This window comes from Erpetoichthys calabaricus, chromosome 6, assembly GCF_900747795.2.
Source record: "Erpetoichthys calabaricus chromosome 6, fErpCal1.3, whole genome shotgun sequence".
NCBI classification, from domain to species: Eukaryota; Metazoa; Chordata; class Cladistia; order Polypteriformes; family Polypteridae; genus Erpetoichthys; species Erpetoichthys calabaricus.
Genome location: NC_041399.2, coordinates 71338813 through 71360916, shown reverse-complemented (window position 1 = coordinate 71360916; position 22104 = coordinate 71338813). Strand labels below are relative to the sequence as shown.

At 39.2% G+C, this 22104-nt stretch overlaps 1 protein-coding gene across 1 annotated transcript; it reads right to left on the bottom strand.

The window, feature by feature from the left end:
• Positions 1 to 10588: 10588 nt before the first annotated feature.
• On the bottom strand, positions 10589 to 20376 carry LOC114653915 (centrosomal protein of 290 kDa-like). Its single transcript, XM_028804460.2, has 7 exons — positions 20191 to 20376; positions 17924 to 18063; positions 15438 to 15515; positions 15058 to 15148; positions 12287 to 12470; positions 11186 to 11280; positions 10589 to 10744 (listed from the first exon to the last, which is right to left on the bottom strand). The coding sequence occupies exons 1-7, from the start codon at positions 20230 to 20232 to the stop codon at positions 10601 to 10603; spliced, it is 774 nt and encodes a 257-aa protein (XP_028660293.2). The 5' UTR covers positions 20233 to 20376; the 3' UTR covers positions 10589 to 10600.
• Between the last annotated feature and the right edge of the window lie 1728 nt (positions 20377 to 22104).

Sequence of the window (22104 nt, the reverse complement as noted above, 5' to 3'; positions counted from 1 at the left end):
GTTAGAGGTATTCATTACATTATACGTTTTCATTCAGTTTGGCTTTGAAATTAACACAGAAATACTTTTTAAACTTACACTTTTACTGTAAAGATTCAGTAAAAACAATATTTGGAATTAACTTTTCGTCAATATCGCATTGAATTTTTATTCCATGTTTGGACTTACATTGTGACAATGCAACGTATGACTGCCCGTAAGTGAATATCATTTCTTTCTCTCTAATAAATAAACCGACTTTTTCTAATGTTTGTCCCTGTGATTTGTTAATTATCATAGCAAAAGCTATTCTAACAGGAAACTGTAAACGTTTTAATACGAATGGCATATCAAGATCTCCTTTGGTGTCTAATTTTACCCGTGGAAGATATCCACATTACCTTACTTGTCGCCTGTTAAAATTTTACATGTCAGAATTGTTTGACCAATTTTGAATACAACTAATCTTGTCCTATTGCATAGCCCATCACTCAGACATAAATTACACAATAACATTACAATACATCCTTCTTTCATCAGTAATTCGGCTGATGGAAGGCTGGACTTTGTTAACGGTTGTAGATATTCTACACGATATTGTAATTTGATGTTTTCATCTTCCGCACAATCACCACCAAATGTTTCAGCATAGTTTATTGATATGCATTTAACCAATCTGTTGTGTAACCGATCAACAATTTTCGAATTAATTTGTTTGACTTCATCATTTCTCGGTACTAGGATCGCCTGTGTACTCATTTCTTCTGTTGATAACCCTTCGAGCGGAAATTCTTCAATAAGACTTGACAGTCTTCTTTTATTGGGAACTTAAAGTGAGGAAAACGTAAAAAATTATAACAGCTGAGAGCACAGGAACTGTGTCTGACAAAAGCATTCACATGAATGAGAGGTGAGAGGACCATGGTTTTTTAACCATAAATGGTTGAGAGGAGGGCAGGACTTGAAAAAATCTGTTGGCAATAGTCTCGACTCATCTCAAGATTTTCTTTTATAATAGGGAGATTTATTTTGGTACAGCAGTTTTTTTATATAAATGTATATTTTTTTATAGTTATTGTTTTTAAGCATTTTTCAGTGTTTCAGGTATTAAATCTTATTATATATTTCAAACACTTCGTTTTCTTTTTGTCTTTTAATTGTGTATTTCTTAAGGTTCTTTTTTTTTTCTGCTGAGCCTAAGGGGCCAGGGCCCATTGACACAGCAGGTACAATTGCTTGTCTAGGCTTATGTAAAGGCCAAGGATTCCACAAGTTGCTGCTTAGGCACTGACTTTGCCATTTGTGTTTGGCTTCCTGTCTTTAATTTCTATTGTCACACATGTGCGGTTAGGAGGCAATCTCAGGGCTCAGTTGATGGTAATTACCCTCTGAGTCAGGGGCTGGAACTGTCATCATAATGCCTCTCTTCTACTTGCCTCTGCAGAAAGAATGATTGAAGAATGGGCCAGCGATGATATCACTTCTGGTTTCTGGTCTACTGAACCTGCCTCTTCGTCTGAGTTTCCTATATAAACTGAAATCTTGGAACAGTCGGATAACAACCATCTGAAATGACTGTTTTTTCATTGTCAAAACTTGATTATAATATGGGGATCTCTTTGGCACCCCAGACGTTTATAATCTTATTTGTCTGTTATTTAACATTATGCAATTTTACTTTTTTTTTTTATCTTTTCCTTTTTCCTTCAGAGACATACACCTGTCCATTATTGTGGACTTGCACGCAACTTAGATTAGCCCTTGAGTGACAGATTCAGTGGCTCCTAGCTAAACAAATATATTTCATTAATAGGAACGTCCTTTCTTTGTGGGATCAAATTGAATCTGCAACATCAAAGTGCTATGCTGCTCATACCCAGGGCCAACTGAACTTTATTCCAGTTCCCACTCAAGATGACGATGGTGATAGAATCCGGGAATTTTGGCAACGCAAGCAGGGGCCCAAGTCTAGGTCACCCCCCGTGTTCTCAGGCAGTCATCATTACTCACAATTGTTTCGACATTCTTATCACTCCCACCACACCTGCAGTTCATCGTGATGCACTTATTATTGAAGATTGAATTGGGCACCAGCTGAGCTTTTAGTCAGTTAACTGCAAAAGTTTTGTGGCTTATTTGTGTGGTGTGCAAGTGCAAGATGTTAAAAGAGTCCTGACAGTCTTTAGGAGGTACAAGAACAGGATTATTGGGACAAAAGTACTGCACAGGGCCATCTTAACATATGTGCACAATAGGCACTGGCTGGGGGCACCAGGAGCATGGGGGTCCACAATAGTGTTTTGTTCTGCTATCAAAACAGGGAACCCCAGCACACTAGTTTGCGCTGTGGCCTATGAGGCTGTTAAGTCGGCCCTGCTGCATGCCAGTGTTTATGACATTAAGTATTGACAGTAGGAAGTTCTGAAGATGGAATAAGCATCCCTGGTTAAAGCTACAAAGGAGAAGACATTGGCTGTGGGAATTGTTTCTGGACCACTGCCATTGTTAAGAAGATTGCATGAGGCCTGCAATTGAGACCAGAGATCATAACATTCATAAATGTTAGTGGCCAGTTGAATGAAGACAAAACTCTGTGATGCAGCAGCACTTTCCATTTTAAAAATGCTTTTGTAAGCCATTTTGGTAATAATTCTTTTCAGTTTAAAAGAGTCTATGCTAGGCTGGCATCACATTGTCTAATCAATAAAAACATAATGAAGTTCCTGAGCTAATAAAATGAGGATTACGCAGCCTGTGGTGTCCCTCTGGTGGACTGCTGTCCAATTCATTATTGCTTCCTGCCTTGTAACTATTGCTTCCAGTTTAAAGTATTGCCTTTTCTCAATTCTGCAACGAGTAAAGCAGGGACACATGAAGTGGGTCCCTCAGAATATCCCCGGAAATATAGCAGGATCATGTGATGGGGTACTTGTTAGTCAACTAACATTCAAAAAAATGCAAAACAGACAAAATCTAAAACTGAAATAAACATGCAATCTTCCAAAACCATTATTTAAAACCACATAAGGTAATCCAGTTTGTATTTAAACATCAGTTTAATATAAAGTCTCAGCCAAACAAAAAATTCCAATCCCTTGCTAACCTGGACGCAGATTACATGTGCCGATTTTCTGTCATTCTGAGCGCCACACACAAACACATTCCCATTTTGTCTAAAGCCTAACATGACTGTGGATGTGCTTTGAGAAGTCCGCATTAGTGGCTTAAAGGACATTAAGATAAAATATTCTGCCCGTTAAAGAGAGATTGTGTTCTAATCCTATTGGCATCAGAGTATGGACCCTGACGCTAAGCAGATTACAAGTGCCCACAAGAGAGGAACGAAATATTCAACATGAAACAAAATGCAGCAACACATTCATACTTGACGATTTTCTTTTCTGGTGTTTAGTTTATAAACAAAATAGTCACTTGCATTTGTACGAAGGTGACACTCAGTTAAAGATTATGATTTGGCCAGTGGCTTTAATTAATTGGTTTAATGAATTAACGCATTGTCTGAGTGATGATGGCCTACTTGTTTCTAAACACAAAATGAGCAGTTGAGTTCATGGTTGGAAATTCTGCAGACAGTAACAAGATATTGTCAAATTTTAACTTGGAAGGTTTAATTTCACCACACAATGTATGTGTTATCTTTGACATTAATGTGTCATTTAGTACTGCTTGATATGAAATATAGGAAAATCACAAATGTTTTATCACCGTGCAGTAGAATGAAAGTTGCATTCTTGCATTTCCTTTCAAATAGCAATGAGTTATTAAAAATCTTTTCAAGTTATTCATTTTCCAGCCTGCCTCAAGGACTAGTACTGGAGCTGCCACATAACTCCTGTTCTCAAGTCTCCGCTTTGTCTTCCTGTTAAGATTAGGGCTGATTTCATAATCCTCCAAGCTTTAAATGGCTTTGGCTCCCTTTACTAGGGAGAACTTAATAATGCGTTCATCCCCAAATATGAAGGCCTCCTTGCAATTCAAGTGATAAAGACTTCACCTTCTACACCAGGCTTATTTAACTACAGGACCCACAAACCTCTGAATTGTCCAGTAATGAGATGCTGAGCACATTAAATAATAAAGTCCAAAGTGTGGGCCCATAATTTCAGTACAGATCACCCTGCTCAGAGCTGATGATTCGAACATCAATATTGCAATTATCTCACAAAGTGTGGTGATATCATCAAAAACAGCCATGGAAGTAGGACTGAATACCAGCAACCTAACCCTAGGAGGTGCACCAAAAAGTGAGCCTGGCTTCAGCTGGAGAGGCTGGCTTTGGCCTACACTGGGCCAAGATTCACTTGACTATCAAATTTAAAAAATATAGTGTAATATCCCAAAATACACTCAAAATGCACCATTAGGCAGGGGGATCTCCCTCAACCCCCGGCTTGTTGGCAAGGTCACAAGAATTATTAATAAAGGAGGTTTTATTAAATGTAAAGGTACAACAAAATGTTAAATAAAGCACTAAAATAAATAAAAAAATGACTTACCTACAAGGCAATCCAAGGTTTACAAGTCCCAAAATGCTACCCAGAAATCAGACTCCCAACAAGCAAAAGAGTCAAAACGCCAGTAATTAGCAATTGCAAAACTGAAGTATACTCACCAACTCCCAAGCGCATACAAAGTAGTGAGCCTTTATAGGGCTGGCAGCAGACTCTCAACTGTGATAGACAGGTGGCCCCGCCTCTTTGGGAACCACCCACAAAGCACAGGGAACTTAAAGGCATTTCAAGAAACTGTACATAAATATTTTTAAACGCAAATAATAAGTTAAAAATGCAAACTAAATGACAAATAAACAGAACAATATTAACAGAAATAATCATACTAAACAATTCAAATAACTAATTCAAGTAATTTCCTGGGCGGCACGGTGGCGCAGTGGGTAGTGCTGCTGCCTCGCAGTTGGGAGACCTGGGTTTGCTTCCCGGGTCCTCCCTGCGTGGAGTTTGCATGTTCTCCCCGTGTCTGCGTGGGTTTCCTCCGGGCGCTCCGGTTTCCTCCCACAGTCCAAAGACATGCAGGTTAGGTCAATTGGCGATTCTAAATTGGCCCTAGTGTGTGTTTGGTGTGTGGGTGTGTTTGTGTGTGTCCTGTGGTGGGTTGGCACCCTGCCCGGGATTGGTTCCTGCCTTGTGCCCTGTGTTGGCTGGGATTGGCTCCAGCAGACCCCCGTGACCCTGTGTTCGGATTCAGCGGGTTGGAAAATGGATGGAAGTAATTTCCTAAAATAAAAAACAAACAAAAATCCTTTTCCCATTTTGTTTTTCTTCCTGGTACCATGCAGTGCCACTTGATGCGACTCTTTCAGTTTGTTACTTCAGGTCATTGAATGAGATATTAGAATAACGTGGAAACTTCAGCTTCTTAGGTTCAATTCTACCAAACGACTTCTTTTGTGACTTAATTATACCATGGATAGCAATATGGGACTCGTAAAAAGAATCAGTCGTGAGTGGGGTGTACTACTGCTAACCTTTTCAAACATTTACAGGCCTAATAGTTATATTCAGTTTTACCAAACTAGTAGCTTATGTCCTGTATTATGGTAGAGTTACCAGCAATATGGAACTGCTAAAAACTACAAATTCTTAGTACGGATGTACAGTTTCTAGGATTACAGACCTCTTCTTCAGCAATAGTTGAACAGGCCTCTTAATTATATTGAGTTGTACCAAACCCCTTCTTGTGGAACTTAATTACATATTTTATTTCAGCACACTGAGGTTAGCTCTCTGCCTCGTCCAGAATTATGGAACTGCTGATTTTCTGGTTAGGATGTTTTACTTCTAGCATTGCAGACTGTTCCTGCCTCGACACGTCAACAGGCCTAATACTTACGTTCAATTACAACAAACCCTTGGTTATTTTGCTTTAAGCATTATACCACAGAAAGATTTAGCCTGCAAGTGTTCAAACAATCTGAAACTGCTAATAGTGAATTCCAAGCTTGGAAATACTTTTTCCAGCATTACAAAGTGTTTCTGCTTTACACATTTACAGGCCTAATGGTTCTGTTCAGTTTCACCAAACTAGTGTTTATATGGTTTAATTACATTATGTACAGCAATAGAACTGCTGATCTCTGGCACGTTTTCTAAGCCTAGGCTCAAAGATCACCCTTCTGAGTATCACATTGGAGTCTATATGATTGGCTGGAGATGTCACTGTCTCTTAGTCCAGGTTGCTGCTGTGCTTTCACGAGAGAGTGATTCGTTGTGCGATGGGTGCAACAATGTGCTGTATCAGTGTATGCTCCCAACCTATAGCCAAGTGAGTCTTGTGGAAATAGTTACAGAAGGCAGTGGCACTCACCTTTTCGGCAGAGAAGGAGGTGCAGTGATGGGGCCACATAGTTTGAGGGGCTGTGAAAGGGCTCATTAAATTAAAGAGAACCTTAAGAATGTAAGAGAGTGGAAGAGTTTAAGAAAGCTTACTGGAGGCCTGATTGGAGAGAGAGAGAGAGACACATGCATATCCATCTGGGGAAGATGTGTGTGTGTGCAAGCACGCACATGAGACTGGGAACTCGTGAAAGAGGAGATTCAGGAGTAAATGAGGGGACGAGTTGCCAGTGTCACTTCGTGAACCCGCATTGGAGGGCTGGTGAACAGTGTCGGAGGGGATTGGGGTGTGGTAGTCCTGTAGCCATATAAATTGGGGAGGAGATGCTACGGTGGTCTTTCAGCCTAAGCCTACTAGCTGGGAAACATCAGAGGAGAACACTAATAATATGCGAGTGGAAAAAAGCTCTGAAGCATTAAAAAGTGGGGTCACTCAATTCTGTATGTAAATAGTTTAAACTCCTTTTCTTCTCCTTGATTAACACTTGGAAGAAGAAGAAAGGGTTGTTATTCGTAAATATTGGTGGATATTTTTTTCTTTTGGATGACTGATAGTGTCTTTTTCTTATTATTTTTGATGACACATCATTGACTGAATTTCTTGTTCTAGTACTGTAAATAAAGAAGCACCATTTGTGCACTGTTACTCTATTTTTCTGTCTGTGTCTCGTTACTCATCAGCACTGATCTCAGTCAATGACCTAGCATAGGCCCAGAATTCAAGAGTGATACACGTTGGCATGAGAAGTGGCATTTCCAGACCATCATTTGAACTTCAGTGTTATTGGGGGATCAGGATTAGAATGTGATTCAATGCAACATTAATAAGGTGTTAATTGTGTGAGGGGAGAGGCAATAAGAAATCAAAGAGACTCGTCTCACTGTGCTTTCTCCTCCTTGCTTGTAGGTCAGTATGTAAGTAACATGCAAGAGATTTTGTACCCATTAGTCATAAAAAAACCCATGTTCTTGGGTGTGTTTGTAGTGCAGTAATGCTATTTACTGTATTCTTTTGTTCATTTATAAAAAAAAATGAAAAATAATGCAAGGCAGCTTCCAGAAGTACAGTAAATTAAGCATGTCTTGTCATATCTCATGACGAAGCTAGAGAATTTCAGCTTCACTGTAAAAAATGGTTAAAGATGCTAAGATTTGCATTGGGTGTGACGAGGATGGACAGGATTAGAAATGAGGACATTAGAGGGTGAGCTCAAGTTGGACAGTTGGGAGACAAAGTCAGAGAGGTGAGATTGCGTTGGTTTGGACATGTGCAGAGGAGAGATGCTGGGTATTGTAAAAGGCGCTATAGAGCGCCCGACCCGGCACAGACTCAGGCAGAGGCACGCACTTGAATAAATGCTTTTTATTTTATCTTCAGCCGTGGGGCACGCCTTCCCCGTGTCCCACAGGCCCAACCCAGTCCCACAAGCACTTAAATACAGAACACTCACAAATACTCTATCCACCTCAGCACCACCACTCCTCCTCCTCCTCCTCCTCAGGCTTCGTCCTCCTTCCTCCCAACTCTGGCTCTCTGAGTGGTGGTGGCTGGCCCTTTTTATATCCCACCCGGAAGCCATCCAGGTGCTTGGCCACCTGGTCCTAATTGCCCTTCTGGGTGGGGCTGAAGGTATGACCAGCCAGGCTGCTGACTCCACGCAGCTCCCCCTGGTGGCCCTCCGAGCCCCCAACCAGGCTGTGGAGGACTCCATCTCCCCTGGAGCCATACGCTGGGTTGGGGAATCATTGGCTGCCAGGGAGGCTGCCACCAAGCGTTCCGGGGGAGGTATTGAACAGTCCATGGCTGCTCCCCCGGAACAGATGTAGCAGAGGCGTCCCTGCCGGGCATGGGACCCGGCTGTCCTTTACAGTATATTGGGAGAAGGATGTTAAGGATAGAGCTGCCAGGGAAGAAGAAAAGAGGAAGGCCTAAGAGAAGGTTTATGGATGTGGTGAAAGAGGACATGCAGGTGATGAGTGAAAAAGAGCAGGATGCAGAGGACAGAAAGATATGGAAGAATTTGATCCCCTGTGGCAACCCCTAACGGGAGCAGCCGAAAAAAGAATACTATCAGTCCTATTTTCTATTATTCTTTGTTCTACTGGTATTATTTTTCATGTAATAAATACCATGTTGCTTTTAACTTTCTAAGCTTTGTCTTTATGTCTAGAGTGATTGAAGTAATAAGGTAGATTTTTTTGAGTACCTGGTGCAGCCAGAGATTTGCCATTATCTCTGTGTTGTGAGGTTTATTAAGGGCTAAGAGTGTGAGCTTCACCCAATAGTAGGGAACAGTACATTAAGACATTCTTACTAAATGGCCTATAGTCAAGGATGCTGAATGTTTAAATGTATTCTTGGAGACCAAAATTTATTGGGGGTGGACGGTATGACCAAAATTGTATATCGCAGTATTGTTCTAAATTATCCCGGTTTCACAGTATTCAATGGTATTTTTTCCCCATGCATGAGTGGATGTTAACCACATTTTCCACTGCAATTACTGGCTAAGATTAACCTATTCCAATGTCATGAGCATTGTACATTGTACAAAAAAAACATTTTAATGTGCACACAAGTATTAATACAGGTTTGCATGGCCCCATAAAGTGATAGTTTTCAAGGGGGTGGCACTAATGAAGAGAAGGAATCACATTGCATGACAGATACTGTCAAAATATAGAACCTTTTTATTGAAGAGATTTTGCAAACAACTTTAACTATAATTTTGACAACATATTTTCAACCATCCAAAGAGGCATTTCGACTTAGTAAAATATCAAGAGGTGCTTGTCAAAAGTTGTATTGCACTGAACATGTCTTAGAAAAGGAATAAATAGTAAATATTTTTTGTAAACCAACTACACTTTGTTAATGTTAACCATCTCTGTCCACTGACACGTTAAAATGACTTTTTAAACAGCTTTATACAGAGATCCAAAATGTTGGTTTCTATCAAATCAGTCTTGGAATTTAGCAGCTTGAATAGACAGCTAAATTGTCTCAAATGAAGACATTTACTGGACAGTTTGGTGTACTGCTTGTTTCATCATGTAAAAGAAAGAGAGCAGGACAACAGTGTTCCAAGAAACGCTATTAGGTGTTTGGCATTTGTCACATATGTCAGAGGTCATTCTCCAGGCTCTTTTCAGGTATGTAATACCACTGTAAGCCAGGAGGGGGTGCAGCTGCTAACAGTCTTGTCTTCAGTTTCTGCCACAGCACCAACAAGCTGCCCGAGGAGGGCAAATAAATCTGCCAATTCCAGTCCACAAAGAGGCACAACTGTGTGGAATGAGGGACCAGATATCAACCAGAGGAGTTGAGAGACGGAACAAACACAACGTGAAGGAAGAGATTAAGTTAACTTATTGATGGCCAGTGTTAATGATGGCTGCCACCTTTGCTTTCTATTTTGACGCCATCGTGCAGTGTTTTTGTTCTGCTTTAAGATGTTAAACAGGGCTGACTGGCTTCCCCATGCCTGCAGAGCCATATTCCCTCAGAGCATCACATACTAAAGGCACCTGTGGTAGCATGGCCGTAGAGGGCTCCTGATTGGCTCCACTGAGTGCAATATCCATCCATCCATTATCCAACCCGCTATATCCTAACTACAGGGTCACGGGGGTCTGCTGGAGCCAATCCCAGCCAATACAGGGCACAAGGCAGGAAACAAACCCCGGGCAGGGCGCTAGCCCACCGCAGTGAGTGCAGTATTCCACTCTCCAAATGTGATTCAATGTTGAATAACAATAAAATGTGAAAACTTCCATGGGAGAGAATACTTCTTGTAGGCAATGTACATATCTAAGAAAAACTGTAAACAATTAAAAGTGTTTATACTGTAAGAAGAAAAAAAATGCATGCCTGCTCACTTTATGAAATTAGTCTTGAACAAAACAAGCTTTGCTGTTTGAAACCGCCATATTAATATTTTCATGGGCCCATGCAAAATGATACAACTGAAGAAAAAGTCGGGCAGAGTGGCATAAGAGGCAAGAAAATGGACCTCAAATAATGTTTGCAACTTCAGTCCCCATTTGATTCTTACTTTTCTGTTCTTTAAGAAGTCTGCTTACTCAAAGAATGCTCTAATTCTATTATATATGTAGGAAAGAAAACACACACACAGAACTGCAATGATACAGTACATCTAAACTACTTTGAGATTGACTCAAATGCTGAAGATACTGATTAAAAAATATATAATACGTAACACTTTACAGCAGATTAATTGAACATTTTATTCAGAATAATATGAGTATGCGCCAGGAACAGGAAGTCCATATCTTAAAGATATCTGCTTAATATACTTTTCATATTTTTGGTTCAGTTGAGCACTTTCTTGCAGTGCAAATTTCAGATCTTCAATCTCTTCAAAAAAGTCCTGAAAAAAAATAATCATGTAGGTACATGAAAGGTTATTCTGGCTGCTATCCTTAAATTAAAGGCACAACAGTGTGCAACGGAAAGGTGCAGAAGACAGAAAGGGCGATAACTCTATTTTTTCATTCTTTTTTCCTGCTGCCAATAATGAACTATGGTGATGGTGCGAGACTGAGAGGTAAACGTATCTTTTTCATTGTTCACACAAAAGCAGAAAATTATACAGAAATAACATTAATCACTGATAGAAATACATTGTTTATACTTATTACAAATGAAGTTGCATTATTTAAGAAAACCATTACATAAAAAACAGATTGTTTCCATACTGTTGAATGAGTTTCAGTAAAAAGATTAAGCTATAAGAGATAACTAAATACACCATTTCATTTAAAATGTTTAATGTACAATGACAAAAGTCAAGTCAAGTCAAGTTCAGTACCTTATCTAGAAGAGCCAGTTCCATCTTCAACATCTCTTTTTCTTTGGAAAGTCTTGCTTTCTCTTTCTGCAATTTTTCAATTTCCACTCTAAATTCTTTAAATACAAAAAAAGTTAACGGTCTTGTAAACAAAATAAAATCAAACATCTTTTAAAAATTTTAAATATCAGAATGTATACAGATGCACTTGTCAGGCCGTCATTACTGAACATTAAAAATTTGAATGGTTTTCTTCCAAAAATGTGTTGTAAACATTTCAATATAAAATATAAATATATATAATAAAATTAATATAAAATTATGTTGACATTGTACAAGGGACAAATAAGTATTTCTTATTTGGCTTAGTTAGACAAATATAAATGGAGGTGCTTCTGCTTTCTGAACTGATGATAAACTGTCTGCTGAATTTTAATACATCTCAGACAAGTCATATAAAAAATGTAATCTATGCTTGTGTTCGATTATGGCTAAATGTGAACGCCACACCTTCACTACAAATTATAAGGTAACTTCTTCTACTTCAAACAAGCAAATACGTAACTCAAGGAGCCAAGCTCAGTAGATTTAGCTTTAATATGTCTTACTAGTCTTTGGTTTGGACATCTGAGAGAAATGCTGGGTATATTGGGAGAAGGATGCCAGGAAAAAGGAAAAGAGGAAGGCCTAAGCGAAGGTTTATGAATGTGGTGAGAGAGGACATGCAGGTGGTGGGTGTAACAGAGCAAGATGCAGAAGACAGAGAGATGTGGAAGAAGATGATCTGCTGTGGCGACCCCTAACGGGAGCAGCCGAAAGAAGAAGAAGTCTTTTATGAAAAGAAGTAAATGGTCTCTAAATCATTTAACCTCATCATAATCAAAATCCATCATTAATTTATATACAGTATACGTAAAAAAACTGGGATAGACTATACACATACATGGACACAAACATTACATTGTTGTCTACAAAGTCAATTTCCTGACCTGTGACAGATTCCCGTAACAAACCCAACTCTAAGCTTAACACACAAGTTACATATTTATCACCTTTGTCCAACCTAAAGCACATCCATCATCCGACTATCCGTAGGTGAAGCTCTTTTATAGCTGCTTTTACCTGTGCAGTGGCAGTGTGGATCACAGAATATCTGACTTGCACATTTGCAAGCTGACACTTTCTCCGAGGTGTAAACAGTTTTTCTCCCTGCACTGCTGGACCGTCTGTTTAATGGCAACAGATTGCACTGGTCCACAACATCTTGTGCTGCTTGAAGCTGAGTCTCCTGTGACTGCAACCTTCCCTATAATGAAATGCTCAAATGAATTTTGAATATTGAAAGGAATTATGCATTTGACATTAAAATCTTTTCTCCTTTTCTGCATTAATTTTACTCGGAAGTCCACAGTGTTATTTCATAATTGTAATTTCTCATAGTGCCAAATAACACCAGTAAGGAAAGACTAAGAAATGTTTTAACTCTGTGTAATTTTTTTCCTGACAGTTCAGAAATCAACATACATTCAGAGCTAAAACAAGAAATATATTGTTTTAGCAGTCAGAGTGCCCATGCCGACCCCTGACAACCACCAAAGGTGCTGACAATGGCCACTACTGTGTCAGAAATTGACTATGAAGCAATGAAAGAAGGTGGCCTGGTTTAATGAAACATGTTTTTTTACATTATGTGGACAGGTGGGTACACGTGTGTCATTTACTTGGTGAAAAGATGGCAGCAGAATGCACTATGGGAAGAACGGAACCCATTGGAGGCAGTGAGACATTCTGGGCAATATTCTGCTGGAAAACCTTGGGCTCTTGACATGCATGTGGGTGTTACTTTGACACATACCACCTAACTAAAAATTGTAGCAGACCACGTACACCCCTTTATGACAACTCTTTCAGCAGGATAATGCTGCTGCTACATTGCAAATACTGTTCAGGTATGGTTTGAGGAACATAAAGAGTTCAAGGTGTTGACTTGACCTCCAAATTCCCCAGATCTCAGTCAACTTGAGCATCTGTGGGATGGGTAGGAAAAAACAAGTCTGATCCATGGAGGCCCCACCTCGTAACTAACAGGATGTAAAGGATCTGCTGGCAATGTCTTGGTGCCAGATACCAGTGGACACCTTCTGAGGTCTGGTGGAGTTCATGCCTTGATGGGTCAGAGCTGTTTTGATGGCATGATGAGGACCCTCCCCAATATTGCGAAGGTGCTTTTAAGGTTGTGGCTGATTGATGTATAGTTAAAGTCTTGGTCACACAAGTTTATTCACTTAAAAGCTACATTAAAATAATCCTAAAATATACAAGTTAAATATTATGCGCTTTATTTAATAAAATGAAAAAAACACAAACTTTACCCCCATCACATATATTAATGATGAAAGCATTAATATGAAAAGTTGAGTAATGGGCTCTTAGAAGCTGGCTTTAATAAAAACAACTACAGTGACTAGAACGGGGGTCTTTACAGTCCTGGAGAGTCGCAGTGGCTGCAGGTTTTTGTTCTAACCCGGTTGCTTAATTAGAAAGCAATTCTTGCCAATAATTTCATTTCATGGCTTGTTAGTGTTTTAACTCTGCTATGTCAGGTAATTCTCATATCTTAGATTTTGTTCCCCTTTCTGAGGATATCATCCAAATGATTTGAAGGCTAAAATGGAGGAGTAATTCTCAGTCCTTCACTTTTTTTCTCTTCACTTTCCTTCCAAGTATTTAATTAAACCCAACAGTGCATGATAAATACACACACTGGTGTACATGGTAACAAGCTAAATGGAGAAATGCTGGTCTCTTTTGTCATTTGCATGTTATTGCTAATTAGAAGCAATAAAAATCCAAGAATACGGCTGTTTAAGACTAAAATAAGCAATAAGGGTTCAAAATCTTAATGAGTGAGACAACTAAAGTGAAGCAGACGTGTTACTTGAGCAAGAAGTGCTTCTTATTAAGTAATCAGGTTGGAGCAAAAACCTGCCGCCACTGCAGCCCTCCAGGACTGTGATTGAAGACCCCTGGACTGGACAGTTACAAGTAGTTTAAAGTAATGGTATTTAAAACAAAAAAAAAGTGTACTTAGCAATTATCTTACTTATTTTTACTGATTCATTCCATTTAGATAATTTATTACAAGTGAATTAACTTTGAAGTATACAAATGTATTGAATTGTACAATTTAGAAGCACGTTGCACACTGAATCACGGTATTTTTCTGAAATACAAACACTCAGTCTTGCCCGAGGTAGGCTGTTTAGTAGTAACATTGTCATCAGTACAAACAACAGTGAGACTCTTACTAGCATATGCAAAAACAGGCAGCACGTTGCCACTCTTCAGCACCATGATAAATAAGAATGCATTAAAATACAAATTTTCAATCTGCTTAATTATGAAATTAAAACAGTAATACTGTAACAAATAAAGCATTCTTTTTCTCACAATGATAACATGCACCAGTCAGAATGTTTTACAGCAAACCTAATTTGCATCGAAGTACCCATGCAGTGTGGTTGCATTCTTATTTGTACCCATAATGACAATGCAAAAATAAGGTAAGTGAACCAAAGAAAATGAAAGCACAACTACACAGAGCACAGAAAGCAATGGCAATATGAAGTAAATATTTAACACTTGCATTGTTAAAGTATAGGAGAGAGATAATTATAGCAGGAGAAAACTACTTTGGAATCTGATGGTTTAGCTTTATGCATCAGAGGTAGCTGCTTCACAGAAAAACTTTATAATAAATGGCAAATGTAATATTGTATATTGGAAAAATATAGATGGTACTTAGAAATAATACATAGTGCTTGTTGTGTTCATTATACAAAAATTAAGGTTCAACTTGCACACAGTAAAAAAAGAATTAAAAACAAACTTACATAAAGCTCTAAAATTAAATCACTCTGCTCCTTGTTAAATTGCATTTGCTTCTCATAGCGTTGCAGCAATGTACTATACAAATCTGAGAGTCTGGAGGGGGATAAAACAATGAAGTTATGCAGTAGAGAATGTTTTGATTGTTATTTACATATTATGGGCCAAAAACAGTGTCCAGTTCCACTAAATATAAAGAAATTTTACACTGTGGTCATTATCTGAGGACACAAAAAAGGAAACTTAAGGTTATCTAACAAAACAGCACCATGTTACATCACAGGCCTTTAAAACAGTTCTCAACGTCCTGCTAATGCTTAACTCACGTGATTCGCAAAGAGAAGAACACAGAACATGTACTGAACAGTATATAATGAGGACTTACGGATTGTTTTCTGGCTTAGGTTTTACATTTTGCAGCCCCTTTTGCAGCCATGGCTGCAGCTCTGTTTGGACCTGGACACTGAAAATGGAAAAGCCGTATTAATTAAGGGTTCAGGATCTGACTCAAAGAAATAGTTGACTTTACAGTGTACACCTTAGGATGGCTGGAAAGCAAATTCTGAATACATTATAAGTTTTCCTAAAAGACACTCAGGAATAATATGCTTTTAAAAATTGAAGTGTCTATTACTGCATACTGTATGTTTGCCTTTTTGGGTTTGTAGCATAACTCATGAAGCAGACAAAAATAATCATGGAGTGATTTTAGCTTCAGTGGTAATATGTGAAATACTGTGACGAGCTTTCAAACTGTACGGTAGGATTTTCACTAATTTCAGTAATCTGAATTCACAATATTATCCTCCTTAACTGTTTATAATACTTGTGTACACACATCTGTAATGTTTTTTTCCTCTTTCTATAAACCTCTAGTAAGTAAATGATTACGCATATCTACGTCCAAATAAGATGTGAGCACTAAAGTTTTTTTTAAAGTGAATCAGTGAGATGTCCTGCAAACCATAAGTAGCCAATATGAAGGTTCCTTTCCAAGTTATCACTTTAGACTTGAAAGTAACTCCAACATAAAGCGCTCAGTTTGTCAAATGGGATCTGAACATTTTCCCCCATAATATTTTATTTCCGTATTTTTAAACTACATATTCTGTCTTTTCTTTATGCACAGATTTTGCTCTCAAGGAACAGATGCTGTGCCCTCCACAATGTTTGGGACAAAGACACATTTATCCTTGATTTACTCCTCAGCTCCAAAGTTTAAAATTATAAATCAAACAATTCAGATGTGATGAAAGTGCACATTGCGGCCTTTCATTTAAAGGAATTTGCATACATTTCAGTCACACCTTGTAGAATTTACAAAACTTTTTCTACATAGTCCTCCCATTTCAGAATCCCTTTTCCATCACAAGTTTTAACAACTGTAGGGTGCTTTACAGCATGAACTGTCTGACAGGTCAGGAATCTCGCAGTCATCCCCGAGACGTGTCATGGCATCTGTACGGGACGGTACAGTTAAGATGCTAGCCACATACATCCAATTCTTTTGTGGTTGGGGTGAGTAGGCCGAGATCAAAAGACAATCTGCAGAAATTGCTTATCTTCCTAATGTAACTGGTGCAGTTGACTGCACACATGTTGTAATAAAGACATTATAATATAACAAATTTGCTTTTGGAAAGTGAAAGCAATTTCATTCACTGAATATGTTTTCTGTTCAAATATGTTGTAGCAAGGAGGCCTAACTGAAGCCACTATTCAATTGTTTTATCAAATAGCAGTGTGGGAAGCAGACTTCAGGGTCATGCTGTGTGTAAGGATTGGCTTCTTGGCTACACTGCCATTGCCAGTGGTCAGTTGTCGCACAACATACTGCACACCCTTTATACAGAATAAATAGACACGCTTAATGTTAATGTCCCTAATGTGTAGCCCATGCACGAGTCAATGATACCAATAATGAAGATAGCTACTGTTAGAGAACATTTAAGTAATTGTGATCTCATTAGTTCAAGAACATTGGAGGTATCAACAACAACAACAACATTTACTTCTGTAGCACATTTTCATATATAGGATGTCATTACACTAAAATGTCACTACTTTTCATACTTGTGACTGACGCGTCATTGTAATGCACAGTGAACCAGGGCTTTCTATTCACTTCATTGTCCTGCTAAGTCTGCATAAGTCTAATGGATGGTCAAAATTTGACATAATGTCAAGCCAATTTTCACATCAAGGTCAAATTTTATAAATTCTAACTAAGAAATGGTGAATGCATGTTTCCAAGCACAAGCAAGTTTTACACATTAAGGCCCCTGGTTATTTAGCCTTTTATTTACTAAAAAGCATTCTAGCTAAAAGTATGCTGCTGCCTTTCAGTGTCTGTCCTGGTGTCTCCTCTGTCCGTCATTGTCACTGTTAGATTACAGTTAACAGAGCAAACTTCACAGGAAAGAAAGATGATTTAATAGGGAAAAAAGAGCTACACATTTAAAACTATGGCAAATATACAAAGGTCTCTACACTCCTTATCAATGCAAGTCTCACACTACTGCACTTTTCTGAATGCAACACTGAAAAACAAAAATAAGGACTCAAGTAATGACATCACTTAAATAAAATAGCTCACTCATTGTGGAATAGGCTGGAATAAAAACCTGTAGCTAGAGTGGGCCTCTAAGAATGAAGTGGGCGAAAAACTGATCTAACTTGGACCCACCTACAACTGTGTTTTAAGGATCTGTTTTAATAAAATAAATGAAAAGAAATGGAAGAGAAGAAAGATGAGGACTAACATTTACTAATCTGCACAACTACATTTCCTTAACACAACTGCAGAGATGTTCTAAAAAATCATTGAAAGCTTGTCTTGTGTAGTTATTCTAGTGCTAGAACACATCTTACTCTCTGGAGGCATTGCACTCTTGCATCACTCGTTGATGCTGAAGTTTTTCCTGGATGTTGGATAGCTGATTCTCTAGTAACTCATATTTTTGCCTCAGTTTCCTTAGTTTTCTTCCTAATTGTTCATTTTCACCAGACAGCTGCAAAAATGTTTAAAAATAGTATTAAGGAGTACAAATGCTATTATAGTATGCTCTAAATAAGCACTCTCAAATATGACTAGAACAAGAAAGAACTGTGATACTTTCTGAACAAAAAATACAGTTTAATATAGATTTCCAATTAACCTGCTTATCCAGGACAGAGTTATATGGCAGCTGAAGCCCATCTGAGCAATCTTCAGGCACAGGGCAGGAACTCAACCGGGACAGGGCAAAAGTCTGTCACAGGGTGAAAACACACGTACACACACTAGGGCCAAATTACCTAACCTGCAAGTCTGTAGACTGTGGGAGGAAACCAGAGCACCCAGAAGAAATCCAAGTGGACATAAGGAAAACAGGCAAACTCCCAAGAATGGAGCTCCCCAGATGTGATCCCTAGTCTCCTTATTGCAAGACAGCAGTACTGTGCTACCATACCACTCTAAAAACGTTCTTGTACTACAACTGTCTGTGTTAAGTGTTTTCACTCTGGAAATTTTGTAAGACAATGGGCGACAGTTGTAGTGCAGTTGGTTAATTCAGTATTGCAGAACTACCATGTAACTAACCAAGTGTTTTTTCCGTATACAATATTTGTTGTTCGTTAAAAAAAGGGGCCAATATTATTGGCAGATAGTGAGTTGTCGTGAAGAGGTGGAGATACACTCTAGAGAGGAGAGGAATGAAGGTCAGTAGGAACAACACAGAATACATGTGTGTAAATGAGAGGGAGGTCAGTGGAATGGTGAGGATGCAAGGAGTAGAGTTGGCAAAGGTGGACGACTTTAAATACTTGGGATCAACAGTACAGAGTAATGGGGTTTGTGGAAGAGAGGTGAAAAAGAGTGCAGGCAGGGTGGAATGGGTGGAGAAGAATGTCAGGAGTAATTTGTGACAGACGGGTACCAGCAAGAGTGAAAGGGAAGGTCTACAGGACAGTAGTGAGACCAGCTATGGAGTTGGAGACTGTGGCACTGACCAGAAAGCAGGGGACAGAGCTGGAGGTAGCAGAGTTAAAGATGCTAAGATTTGCACTGGGTATGACAAGCACAGGTTGGACGGTTGGGAGACAAAGTCAGAGAGGAGAGATTGTGTTGGTTTGGACATGTGCAGAGGAGAGATGCTGGGTATACTGGGAGAATGATGTTAAGTATGGAGCTGCCAGGCAAGAGGAAAAGAGGAAGGCCCAAGAGGAGGTTTATGAATGTGGTGGGAGAGGACATGAAGGTGATGGGTGTGACAGAGCAAAATGCAGAGGGCAAACAGATATGGAACAAGATGATCCGCTGTGGCAACCCCTAACAGGAGCCAAAAAGAAGGAGAAGTGAGTTGTAGTGGTTAATGCTTTGGACCTGAGATTTCAAACCCTGAGGTTGTGGGTTCTGATCCTGCAGCCGACTCTGTGTGACCATGAGCAAGTCACTTCACCTGCCTGTGATCCAATTGGAAAAACAAAAGAAATGTAAGCAATTGTGACCTCAAAGGTTGTAAGTCGCCTTGGAGAAAGGCATCTGCCCAAAAAGCAAACGTAAACGTGAACATGTCTCGGTTAACATTAGAATAATTTGCGGCTTTAGAATACCTGGACCTGTGCCCTTCCAGGGACTGGCGCCACGCCCACTGTTAGCATCGCATCGACCCCGCCGTGATTGCGACCCTGAATTCAGTAGGAGAAAATGGGTGAACAGACTGACTGACGCGTAACTTGATGCGGCAGAAATAGACGAACATAACTGCACAATGACTACCTGTTAAACGTTTGAAAATCAATTTCGGCATAACCACGTTGCATGCAAAAAAATAAAAATAAACCTTGGACGCTTGTGCGGAGGGCAGACGCACGTCTACTCTCTTAAATAAATAAAAGCATCGTCATGCGTAAAGCCATGTCAATGTACCTACCTAGCATTAACTGCCAATGGCAATGTAAACGGTCAATGTACCTACCTAGCACTGCCAATGGCAATGTAAACGGTCTCAGTAAAAGGTTTAATTCGAGCAAATCACGTTTACTATGCTTTTAAGTAAGTAAATAAAAATAAAAGCTGCCCATCATAATTTATTAATTTTAACTTGACCTGAAAGCATTAAGGGAATGACAGCGATGACTCTTAAAACACTTACCGTCGTGCACCTGTATATTGAGGTCATCGCATAAGACGACATGAACTGACCAAAGCCGTGATATAATAATATTCAAATAATATGCCTGAAGTCCAATGCTGTGCAGCGAGTGCGACTAAATTCAAATGCCCCGCTTCTTTATTGGGCGACAGGTTAAAAAAGAAGGGGCTGGAGGTCCTAATAGCAGGCAAGACAGAAGGAATCTTCCATCGATGCAAAAGGTTATGGTAAAATGTTAATCTTACAAAATATATCAATAACCCTTTCAATTAATAATACTTAAGAACCATTACAAATATATGAGGAAAGCAAAGGAGTTTATGCAACAAACAGGCAACACAGCCACCTATATGACGTACAAAACCACGCGACAGAAAACATGCCAAATATAAGATGTCGTTTCTAAGGCAACGGCGAGGAGGAGGTTAGGAGCATGCGCTGATAGCGCGAGAAGGCAGTCGCTGTAATTTTGGCGCCCCCTGCTGGATGAACTCGATACATTTGCAGGTCTGTGGCAGGACGTCGATAGGGTTCGACAGTAAAGTTGGAAAACACATTTCAGGTAATCGCTTTTTACAAATGATGTGACATGTTGGGATGTGCCGGAGAGGGCGATTTCACATTCACATAGTAATGCCCTGTTTTGTCCGTCACTTCGCTACATTCCCAAGAAGTGTTATGTCATAATCCTTTATTCGCTGCAATTGGGCCCCTATCTAAATGATCGCGTTATAAAGACACTAATCCAGGGATGCTTAAGCAATTCAGTTGTTCAATAATATGTTTACCAATCGGTTAATACCGAAAATAATGTGCAATATATTCCATAACCTGCTTTACAGTTGTGATCGTTTTATTAATTTTATCGAAGACATTCATCTAATTCTTTCAATTCAAATGAATAAATTCTACACTTATATTTGAATCTTCTGTCATATCCATCCCCAGAGTCAATGTTTTTGCTTATCACAGTCACCTGCACCGCCGTCCCGTGAATGTTGCACTACTTATTACCCTACCTTGGGGTTTGCCTTCCACTCACCATTGCTGTGTAAATGCAACTGCCTGACATCTCCAGAGGAAGATTAGACTAATGATTTTTTGTTTAATTGAGCTTTTTTGCATTCATCAGGATCCATTTTTCTGAGTCTGTTAAGTATAGATTTTGTGTAATTTTCTTCATGGCACTTAATTAGGATGCCTTTCGACCTTTGGTGTGTTAGTGGCTTTGACTTCCATTATGTCACCAAACTCTTTAATTCACTCATTTTTGTCTGAAGAGAATTCACAGCTGCAGTGACATCTTTTCTGATTACAGGCTGTACACACGGTAAAACGTATGTAAAGATTTTTCAAATAACTTCCATCTCCTTTTTATCCACAGCTTTGAACACCAAAAATGCATTTCTATTTTTCACTCAACTCTATTTCCTTCAATTTGTTCATTTTTCTCTTTTACTGTCTATTTACACTGCACTTTGCGATTCAGATCTGTTGTAACCCCGGGTTGGCGGGGGAGGCGGATAGAACTCAACAAAACAAAGACTAAAGGCCACAAATGTAATGTTTTAAAGTCAGATGTCCAGTTTTCTTTATTTTCCGTCCTCAGTTATCACGGGTTACTCCGTAGGAAGCATGTGCCAGAAATGTGGTTTATTGTCCCTCAGGACTTCACAGAGCATCCTGTCAAGCAATGTGCCATCCAAATATATATTAACAATCTGCCACCATCCTCCCAATTTGTATATCTTTTTTGTTTGCTTGAGGTCAAGTAACTGGATGAGGTGGTCCTCTTACGTTTTCTTCGACCCTCCTGATAAGGGATGGCTCCCCAGTTTATTTAGTCAGTCATCTGGGGAGTGAGCTTGGTGACATTTCCCAAAAATCGAACATTAGTTCTCATTAGCCCAGCAG